The sequence below is a fragment of the Cydia pomonella genome, chromosome 2 (genome assembly GCF_033807575.1).
Source record: "Cydia pomonella isolate Wapato2018A chromosome 2, ilCydPomo1, whole genome shotgun sequence".
NCBI lineage: Eukaryota > Metazoa > Arthropoda > Insecta > Lepidoptera > Tortricidae > Cydia > Cydia pomonella.
Window position 1 is genome coordinate 37,233,250 of NC_084704.1, and position 11,912 is coordinate 37,245,161.

The 11,912-nt window shown below is 39.1% G+C and overlaps 1 protein-coding gene across 1 annotated transcript; it reads right to left on the bottom strand.

The window, feature by feature from the left end:
- Window positions 1-1,546: 1,546 nt before the first annotated feature.
- Window positions 1,547-2,679, bottom strand: LOC133515578 (peptidoglycan recognition protein-like). The gene has a single exon (XM_061848155.1). It carries the CDS (start codon window positions 2,452-2,454, stop codon window positions 1,576-1,578), a length of 879 nt encoding a protein of 292 aa, XP_061704139.1. The 5' UTR covers window positions 2,455-2,679; the 3' UTR covers window positions 1,547-1,575.
- Window positions 2,680-11,912: the final 9,233 nt, after the last annotated feature.

Consider the following 11,912-nt stretch of genomic DNA (forward strand, 5'->3'; position numbering starts at 1 on the left):
CCATTTTTACAAACAATAAAAATTACAAAAAACAATTACAAATATGGAATCGATGAAATAATAAATACTTCTTAGAGATGTATACTGTCTCTAAATGTCAAATTACACAAAAAAATACCATTAAATTATAAAAAAATAAAACCAACAAATAGTAAAATTCTTCAGAGATGTATAAGTCTCTAAGTGTCTAGGGGTCGTGGGGTTGGATAACGATCGGTAGCGAAGAGCTGGCCCACACCAGCCACACACACCGGCCAATAGACCTCCCCACCGGTCGGTGGGGAGCGACCCGCGATAGCCCCCGCAGCCGAAAGGCGGAAGCTGCCCCTCATACCCCCCTGACGGGGGCTATCGAACGACATCCAGTCCAGTGACATCGGGTGGGTGCATAGCATGGTTACATAACAGAGCTTCCAGGGGTCCCCGCACTAGGCTAGGCCTGTACAGCGGGAGACTAAGTATGCATTTATATGTCATGTTTTTAAATGCTTATCAGTAGATAAGTGCTGATTAACTGTCGCGGGCGAGCGTAAATAATGATGATTCATATTACATATATAAATACATCTAATAACTTAGCCTGCATTCCTGCCATTTTTGTTTTCACTTCAGGAATGTTATGTCCTTCAGCAGCCCGGTGAAGTTGATGTTATCGTAGGTAACCGGCGGTAACGGTCTAACCGCTTCGTAACGAAGGAAGGCACGTCGTTTGGATTGGTCTCCTTTAACAGTTTAATTATGGGCTGGAGACTCTTCATACCCCATCCCCCCGACGGGATGGCATCTGGTCAATTTTGCCAAGCGTTTGGAAGAGTATATAGTGCCTTGACATTTGTATCATCTTCACTGAAACTCGATTTGCAAACCTGCCTTATGCTGACTTCGTCCATGGTGTCTATTCTATGGCATTTATAACTGGCATACTGTACGAATGCCAGTTACTCATTCGCTATGAATTGTTGCAAACCCGTTGCGAAAGATACGGGGCAGCGGCCTAAGTCACGCTAATAGCGAATAAATATGTTATTTGACACTATGCAGTGAGGCGCGTCCGATTCCAAGCGACAATTATATAAAATAATAATATATTTTTGGTAGAAGTACAAGAGCATCATCCACCCAGTCCTACTATAAGATAGCGGGACCTGGCCTGTCCTCGGAAGACATGTCCAGCAGCTTCACGTCACCGAGGTGAAGATGTTGCGATGGATGTGTGGCGTTACACGATTAGATCGCATACGTAACGAACACATCCGTGGCAGTCTCGGAAACTGCAGAAAAGTCGCCTCCGATGGTATGGCCAGATCGCCGCAGACCGATAGACTACGTCGGAAATAGATGCATCGATCTCACTGTCCAAGGCCCTAGATCACGCGGACACGGTAGGCCCAAGAAGCGCTGTCTGGACGTCATGATAGCGGGCATAGAAGAGAAGAATCTCACAACTGAGGATGCCGAAGACCTGGCAAAGTTGAGAAAGATTGAGTAGGAAAGCGGACCCTGGCGCTAGGCCGGGAAAACGCGAAGTTGAAGTAGAAGAAGGTAGTACAAAAAGTCATTTATTATCAAACTAATTCATAAATGATATGGTAAACCTAATTTATTGTATATGGCCTCACAGTTCATACCCCTAAAGCTATGGGTTCTTTCGTAGTGATCCAAGTTCTGTAAAGCCCGGTAGAGGTTGCTTCCGGGGCTCGTGGTTTCGCGGAGGTCCATAGCTGGCAGGATTGAGTAGTCAGGGCGGAGGAAGCCCATGATCACGCCGTCTTCCAGCAGCATGTTGAACCGCAGCAGCTGCAGGTCGCTCACGCGGCTTTGGATTGGCAGCTCTTCACTGTAGTTTCCTATAAAAGCGACGCCGAGAGAGCAGCGATTGTAGCCATATGTGTGCGCGCCCTCTCGGTTCCAACCGCGGCCTTGATACACGCGCCCGTCGTTTCCGATCAAAAAATTGTACGGTATATCGTAGCCAAGATCCTTCGACTCCAAGTAGTACCTCTGCAAGCTCCGCAGCACCGCGGCGCAGTTGGTGAACCGGTGGCATTCGAGGCCGACGGTGTGTTGCACCACCACCAGCTTGAGCGGCGCGAATCGTGTCACCGTGGTGTTGTCTGAGTGGTCGCGCGCCTGCCAATCTTCACGGGTGATGTTCCACTCATGAGGGGCTTTGTCGACGATGTTGAGCTCGCCCCTCTTGAACAAGAGCGAAAAGAAGAGTATCAGCGCAGTACATAACACCAGCGAGAGCGCGGCGAACGCGCACGAGAGCCTTAAGAACACGTAAAGGCATGAGTACGCCTTTACCGGCTCAGCATTCTCCGTGACCGAGGCGAACTTCGGGGCGATCTTAATTGTGTACACGGTTGCCGTCCGGGCCACCCGCTCCGTACGTACCCCGGACATCGTTGTCATCTCCGAGCCGGACATGCCCTGCTCACTGGCCGACCCCATGACTTGAAATATTCACAATGATTCACACACAATGTCTCTGCGCCGATCTCGGAACGCGACTGAATTCACTCCGGCGATAAACATAATCTACGCGAAACCCTGTTTATAAGTTCTTCATTTACTATCTCGAAACAAACCGAAACGAAAAGTGACTATCGATTACTAAATAACAATAGTTCTAGGTGATTGCATTTGTCTTGAACTTCACCCTTACCACGAGTTTGAGACGGCAGACGGCTGCGTAAACTAACTCTCAATGCTTCTCTCTCGTACTGACATTAGTGCAAGCGAGACGCACTGCGTTTGGGTTGACGAAGTCGCTAGAGTTCACGGCCGCGGAAAAATCACGGTAAGTTTACCTTTATTGTAATTACTGTAAACCTTATACCACCCGACCACCGAAGGCGGAAACAGATGCGTGAGGTTTTAATTTAAACCTTCATGCGTTCCAGTAAGGATTACATTGGCACGATATGTGTCGCGAAAAAAAGTAAATATATTTTCCTAAATACATCAGCCAAGTTTAGGACTGTAGGGGGCCGTTAATTGAATCTGAATATTAATTATTATTGTGTTAAGTATTTAGAAAGACGAATAATGCTGATATATTTAGAAAGACAGACAATGCTGATATAAAAGCGTGAAATAATTTGATTGCTGCTGTCTTAAAGACAAAAGATAAAAATAGCATTAAAATTAATTTCTGTTGTATCCATACCATCCATACTTACTATCTAAGTCTACAATATAATATAGTATGTAAGTAGTATAGGCTACGGTGACTGTTTACCATCAGGCGGGCCGTATGCTTGTTTGCCACCGACGTGGTAAAAAAAAACTAAAACTCATTCAGACAGTTCAAGAAATTGCATGCGATTTTGGTTACCAAATACCGCAATTTGGTCGAACGACTGCATTCATTGTACTTGCCAATTTATAGGTCAGCGGCCGATCGTAGAATCCGCCGCATTATGATATTCCTACGCATATCGTGAAACGTGAAAATCATTGGCTCTTTCTTTGAGTGGACGGAGCGGAGCCCCGTTGCGCAGGGCTCCGATTTCTGGACAGTCTGTCCTTCGGGTATCTGAAGCAACCTAAAGAACATATCCTTATTAGTTTAATGTGACTATCGTAAAAACATTCCAGGAACTGACGATCGGACGGATTTTACGATCGGCCGCCGACATATCGAATATTGCATGCTAGTTCTTGAACCGTCTAAATTGGGCTTTAGATAAAGTAGCTTAATGTGTGATAAGATTTAATATTAAATAAGCGTTGCCGTGTTTCATGCTAGTATCATTTAACATAATTTGATAAGGAAGTAGGTCTCCTCGAATAATCGGCGAACGGCGCTTACAAGGTAATTCCCCGACGAGATATCACTTCAAAACACATCGAAGTAGACATTAATTATAGCAATGATTATAAATAAGATTAGATCCTTACACTACTTTTTTTCTAATTTATATATTAAAATTAAAACTTATATATAATACATATATTATATATACGTTTTCGACGTAATACGCATATCCTTTCTCTTCTCTACAGTACCTTATTTATTCCTAATACTCCTGGTTACCTTAAAAAGCGGTTTAGTTTTCTTTCGTCTGTTAGGTGTTCTCAAAATCTTCTTCTTGCTCCCCCTCGGTCATCTAGTAAGTTCTACATCAAATCCTTCACTTTCCAGTCTGTAAGAATGTGGAATGCTTTGCCCATTGATATAAAACGAGCTCAATCCTTAACCATTTTTAAAAAACGTCTTAAAGAGCATTATTTATCACTTTCTTAGTCTTGGTCATTTTATTCATGTAATTAAATTCTCCTTTATTTTCTCTACCTGGTTGTTACTTCACTCCCTAGAATGCTTAATATTTATTTATGTAGGTTTATGTAGTGTATTATTGTAATTTAAATAATTTGTGTAGTTTATGTAGTGTATGTTTTATTGTTTGTAGTTTATAATTTAAAATTAACATATTATAAGTATACTTGTTTTATTGTTGTTTTGCACTGCCCAATAGCCTATTTCTTGCCACCGGTTCGCTATCTGAAGGTTGTCTGGAAGAGATCGCTTTATAGCGATAAGTCCGCCTGTTGTTACCTACTAATTTAAGTCCTGTCTTTGTTTGTAATATGAGTATTTCTTTAGTAGTGCACAATAAAGAATTTTATTATTATTATTATTCTCTTTATTTATTTTTGGTCTTAGGCTAGGTCATTTATAATATGAATATAAAAGTAAAATATAAAAACACTTACAAAACAATACAAAATATATATAAACACATTATAAAAAACCTAACCTAGGGTGCCGCCAGCAGCGGGGCAGGGCCCAAGCTGCCGGTGGTCAGGGCCGCAGAGAGAGGAACCGACGGACTATCCGCGCCGTGTCCAAGATCACCGCCTTCTGCATCTGACCCTTGATCCAACCACCTAGCGAGAGTCTCTCAAGGTGTTGGTCGAGACTTTTCGCTATGAGACCGTTCGCTGAAACGACTATCGGGACAATGATCGTCGAATCAACATCCCACATGGCGGTTATCTCGTGAGCCAAGTCTAGGTACTTACTGGACTTGTCCTTCTCGGCTTTCACGAGATTCTCATCATGGGGGATGGTGATGTCGACGAGCACGGCCCGGCGTTGCGATCGATCTATTATCACGATGTCAGGCTTATTGGCTACAATAGTCCTGTCAGTAATAATAGATCGATCCCAATAGAGCGTGGCACGACCATTTTCGAGAACTGGCGCAGGTGAGTACTTGTAGTACGGTACTTCGCGGTCCACAAGGCCGTATAGAAGAGCAAGTTGCTGGTGAATAATCCTGGCTACGAGATTATGTCTGTGCAAGTACTCGCCATTAGCAAGATGAGAACAACCGGAAATGATATGCCTGAGTGACTCTCCGGGACGGCGGCATGCCCGACAAATGTCGACCGTACCGTCCTTCAGGATATATTTCCGATAGTTGTTCGTCATCATAACTTCGTCCGCAATTGCACAGGCAAAACCCTCGGTTTCTCCGAAAAGGTCCCCGAATCGTAACCAGTTCACCGACGCGAGCAGGTCTACGTCGGGTCCCGTGAGGGCCTTGTAGAACCGCCCGTGTAGCACCTTACTCTCCCATGCCGCCTTGCGATCCGCAGTACTTAGTACCACAGGTTTGCGCCAGTTCTCGTTTGCCAAGGAGAGCGGCGTGAGGTTCCTGTCTACTGCCACCACATCCCGATGCATCCCACACTCGTTGTTAAGGAAATAATTCCTGAGATTGCACACCTCGCGGTTGTGGAGATCTTTGGCGTTTAGGAAGCCTCGACCTCCACACTTCCGTGGGATGTACAATCTCATAACTGACGAGCGTGGGTGCAGCATACGATGTGTGGTGAGCATTAGTCGGACCCTCCGATCCAGGGCGTCCAGCTCGGTCTGAGTCCATCTTAGTATGCCAAAGGAGTATATGAGTAGGGGCATTACCCAGGCGTTGAAGGCGCGCACTTTGTTGCCTCCTGACAAAAGACTGTTAAGGACTTTTGTGAGCCGACTGAAAAAGCGCTCCTTCACCGACTGTCTAATACCCTCGTCCTCAATACCCAACGACTGTGCCACTTCTGTTTATTATTATTATTATTATATTATGTATTCCCGCCAAACTGTAACGTTTATTGACGAGAGGCGCTCAGTTATTTATACAGTTTAACAGCTTAACCTATTGAACCTATTATTAGATATTAGCATGCTCTCATACGAGTACATTAAGATAAATCGAGGAGACACTCTTTTAGCCTGTTTTTTATCAGGGATTTACTAGTTTAATTTAGGACTGTGTCGTAGTAAGCTAATTTTATTCAGTATTTGTGGTACCATGTACTTTGAGGTTCTTTTTCCGTAATAATTGTTCATTTTTGGTTGTACCAGCTTTTTATCTCTCACACTTCTAGTATTGTCTATTGCTAATGAACACTTTGTACTTTTCATTGTAATAATGCTCTAATCCTAATCAATCAATCAAAACTTTATTGATAAAATATATTTATTTTACATGTCAACTAATTATATTATTATTTTATATAATATTCAAGTATAATTATAATTTTTAATGAACAATTTTTTTTTTAAATTGTAACTTATTTCTATCACATGCAATTAATTATAAATATTTTGTTTTAAGTCTAAAATAAATAACAATCTTACACTACTTACTACTAATAAGTATGTGACTTTTTTTATCTACAGGTATAGTTATACATAAGGGAAATAGTTTATCATAATTGCGCTAACATTTTTTCTTAACCTTTTTACTAACTAGGAATTTAATCAGTCCTGTTATAGTGTGTGTGTGTGCGCGCGCGCGCGTGTGCGTGTGCGTGTGCGTGTGCGTGTGCGTGCGTGCGCGTGTGTGTGTGTGTGTGTGTGTGTGTGTGTGTGTGTGTGTGTGTGTGTGTGTGTGTGTGTGAGTGTGAGTGAGTGTGGAAATGGTTATTCGGTTAATTTTATAGGTCGCACACAATTGACTGATACCTATGTAGGTACATATTTATTTCATAAATAGCTTCGTAAACACCATAATAATAATAAAAAGTTATGAAACCTAAGGAAGAGCGGCGCCACCCAACACACATTTTGTTGCTTACCGGGTTCTATCGCTTTACATTAGGTATATATAAAAAAAACTGTGTCTTACATAAGTAATAAAGAAAATTAATATTTAAAAAAAATGCAATACTTCGTACGGCTTACGAATTACGGATTGCGGGTGAAATCCCGCTTTTAACCGACTATGTTTATTCATTGTAATTATGTGTGTGATTGTAAGCTTCGTAACGTTTAAGCAACACCTACTTTTTTGATTAACTTCTCTGTTTCCGCTACCCAAAGGTTGTCTGGAAGAGATCGCTCTTTAGTGATAAGACCGCCTCTTGTCTGCCTCTCTGTATAATCGAGTGTATTTTTTTCTTCTATTTTTTTTCTCAGTTGTGCCAATAAAGAGTATTCTATCTATACGTGTGTTTTTATTTCTGAAATTACTTGAAAATTAAAAAAAATACCCCCTTATCAATAAAAAATGTTGTTGAAATGGGTTCACACGGTAAATAATAAAATTATCCTTGAAAAACTTACATAGACACATTAGGTCTCGCAAATTAGCGAGCAGATTTGCAAATAGATGGTGCTGTACAAAAGTATACTTGCTATACTTCTGGCCAAACATCTTTCGAGTATAGTTTCATGTAATAATTGAAAGTTTGTACCTACGGAACCCTCGGTGTGAAAGTAAAATATAAATAAAAGGAAATATTTTTTCTTAGACGATATTTTCTGTTTATTACAAGCTGAATAAGATTATTATTATTATTTTCTTTTTATTATAAGCTAAGCTTATTACAAAAAATAACTCTTTGGCGTAGACTGATTGTTAAACCTGATATTTTCTCTGTTAATATCATATTCAGATAAATAGTCAATTAGATCAATTTATTTTAATGAGTCTTCGTTTAAATTATATTTTTCCCGGAACTCACTAATTGACAGACAATTTGCCAAAACTTGAAGACGAGGAAAATTTTGCAATCTCATATTTCGTTCGTCGAGGATACTCGTACACAAATAAAAATGAAATCCTGTACAAATTCAGATTGGAGTTGATATCTTCGTCGTTTATATAGGACGTTGTATTTTTATAGATATATATCTGATTAGATATCGCATGTAGCGGTGGTGACAGACTGCGGCCGTAACACGGCGCATTTTTATCGCCTGTCCTATGCCTGCCACGTTCTAACAAGTGCGAAAGTGACAGGCATAGTGACATGCGATAAAAATGGAATCATGCTGGCACCGCTGGTATACGGGAATAACGAATGGCCCAGTCGATACTGACCCTGCCTAAAGCAAGAGCCTGAGGGCCTACCGCGAACCACGTTTGACGCGTTGCCTCTCTGTCGCACTTGTAAATTCGTACGTAAGTATGACAGGGAAGCAAGGCAACACGTCGAACATGGTTCACAGTAGGCCCTCTGGACCTTCTTTCCCGGTAAGGGCATTCGAAACCCGGCATTTATTTATTTGTATAAAACTTTTTAACAAAAAATAAAACCGACTTCAAATATTACCAAAAGCGCCATACATGTACCTATAACATTTGAAGAGTTCCCTCGATTTCTCCAAGATCCCATCATCAGACCCCGACTTGGTGCCAACGGGACCATCTCGGGGATATACCCGTTCGATTAAAAAAAAAATTGAAAATCGGTTTACGATTCTCGGATATATCGAGTAACATACTCCTTTTTTGAAGTCGGTTAATAATAAGGACGCTTATTTGTGTGTTTATCGCGAATATTTGTTCTTGAGTTTATGGGTGTTATCTATGTATATAAATAGGTATTTATCTATAATAATAAGTAATGTCGTCGCCTGTGGTCGATCTGTGTGAGGTTGTCCCTAAAATATGTATAGTTATTTTATTTATAATACATATGGCATACAGCCTCCGCACCGGTGATCTAACCCTGGCTCATAACACTCGAAATATAGGTTTATGTATTTAATATCATTCAATCAATCAAGCAGTCGGTTATTTGCAGTAAAACAATATAATGCACGCCTGCACAATTTATATAAATCATTACACCACTGGTAACGTCAAAACTAATAATAAAAATCAAAATAACAAAAAATGTATTACAAACAAAAATATAGTGAAAACAACAAATTATACGTATTTAAATTTCAGTTAATTTGAGATTGGAACTAAGAAAATAAATCAAATCAAAAGAACTACAAGAGAGAAAATATATTATATGAACAGAGGGCATATATAAATGCAGATATAAATTTAATATTTTCCGGTTGTTTTTCGTTAAAGACTAGAGATGGGCCGAATGTTCCGTTCAGATCTTAGCGAACCGTATATTTGGCCAAATTATCCGGTTCATCTGTATCATTCTAATAAACCATTTGAAAACGCTTTAATTACATTAAAAACAAAAGGGGAATTGCTTGCCAGGAAATTTCCTAGACATTTAATAAAGAAGTCGAAAAGCAAGCAAAAATGCGATGGATTCTAAATGTCTCATCATGTGTTGTAATGACAATTGGTAAATGTATGTTGATGGAAGAGAGTACTTGAATAGTTCTAGAGGAGCTTACATTTTACAGTGTTAACAAGACAAACAATAAAAAATATATTTTAACCGAGTAATTCGGCCGAATACGAACATTGGAAAACTTTCCAAATATGCCGAATACCGAATAACTACCGAATATTCAGCCCATCTCTAGGTATGACACAAACGGAACTTATTTCAATAAAGCCTAGTTTGGAAGTAAGGTGTATATTTTTTTATTGAATGTGAATTACTGTATTTAAATTCGAATGTATATTTTTTTTATAGACTGGCTCATAATTCTTTGTTTCATAATACAGATATACAATTTACAGACGAACACTTTAAAAAGAACAAACACAAATCAAACTTACAACTAACTATAAAACTAAACAAGCAATAACTAGATACAATTAAAATATTAAAAATAAAAAATAAACTAAATATAAAAAACTTCCCCAATTTAAATGTATATTTTAGCAATAACTGAAATAATGGAATTCCTGATAAATTTGTGATAATTTTTAGTTAGGACTGTAACAGGTGATCCATACGAAATAGTGTAAAACGCGACAAAACGGTCAAATCGAAAGTAATCCTGATTTTGAATATGTATCTTATAAGTTTAAGTATTCATGTCGACCATGTGTGCTTGTGAGTGGTCTAGACGACATATCTCTATGCGCATAAGGTATATTGTCTACAATCTCCAGGCCTCGAGGGGCCGCTTTTATTACAATTGTGAGTGCGAGTGCCATGCACAATCGAGAAAAAACATAAATGTAATAAAAAATGACAACGGATAATAGAATTGGATTATATGCACGGGAAACTTATGCTGTGTGATTTGATGAGATTGTGTGTTGTGTGACCTTGGCCTACGTTCAGTTTCAATTTTTTTTTCAGACAACTTGTCTATAGACTATAATAGTTATATAATAACGTATAAGATTTAAAACTAATTAAGTGTTAGTTGTTGTTAGTAGAACAAAAGCAAAAAGCGAACAGTACAGCAAAAAACAATTACCTTTTTGAACTTTGAGCGCTTGAATTCGTCACTCGAAAATCTGTGGAAAACGGCGAATTGATATTTTAGAAATACGAGCAATAGAAATTGGGAATCTAGTGGTATTGACCACTCGTTTTCAATTATATTAGTAGATTTTTTTTTAATTCCTAGTAGTGGACATAAATTGAAGGGAATTACACGAAATTGAGCACTCGAAATTCAAAAATCTGCCCCCTGGTAGCGGTCATGACTCACTCAAAATGTCGCACAATAGGTGAGTCGTATCGACCCGGTACAATAGCCAGGATGGACATTCAAGGAATCAAACAAAGTTAGGTAAGGCAAAATCCTTCCCGATTCCCCGGGACGGTCTTAACACCTTACCAATCCTACACCAACTCCAATGGCTCGCAATTCGTGAACGCAGGTCATTGCGAATTTTATGTACTTTGTATTCAATTTTATTTGACCCAGCTGCACCCAGTTATGTCGGACTGGATTCTTGTCCAAATCATTCACTTGCCAAGCAAAACGTCTGTGGAATGCTCTCCCTCTGCCTATCAGACAAGCTCAGAGCAAGCTTTCATTCAAAAGCAAGTTGCGTAAGCACTTATTTGAAAACATTCGTGACTAAATGTCTGCGTGATATCTCACACTAATAGGTACATTATTATTATATATATGTATATTGATTTATATATATTGAATATGTATATATGTAGGTATATTTAAAATATATATTTGTGTAAGTATAGTATCATAGTAGTCTCGACTTGTGTCTATTTCCATATCAACTCTTTACAATCCTGCACCAAACTAACTATTTCTGTTTAGCCCAATGGTTGACTGGTAGAGAATGCCTCAAGGCGTTAAGTCCGCCATTTGTACTCTTTTTGTAAATTTGTGCAATAAAGTTTAAACAAACAAACAAACAAACACCAGAGAACAGGTGACGAAGCCAAAAAATGTTCTATTGCCAAAATATTTTGAACTCGACAAACACCTGAAATGGTTATTTTTATGATATAATTTTATAGAAATAACAGTAGAAATCCGTTTTACACTGTGTTTCAAAATTCTCGATGGGCCGTAAAAACGAAAGCTTTTAAAAATTAAAAGCGAATCTCAATTAAAAATTCACTGACTTTAACTTTATTTCACGAATTGCGAATGTAAGTAATGTACGAGCAGGTAGAGGAACACCGGTATTTTAAAACAATATAAATAAATTTAAAAAATACTCACATAAGTGTGACTTTATATATTCGCAACTGTTCCCTTGCGGCAATTATGTCAATAATAAAACTTTAAATTGTATATTTGTATATCAGTG

Coding starts and splice junctions, on each gene's coding strand:
- LOC133515578 (XM_061848155.1), bottom strand. CDS start 2,454: ATGGGGTCGGCCAGTGAGCAGGGCATGTCCGGCTCGGAGATGACAACG.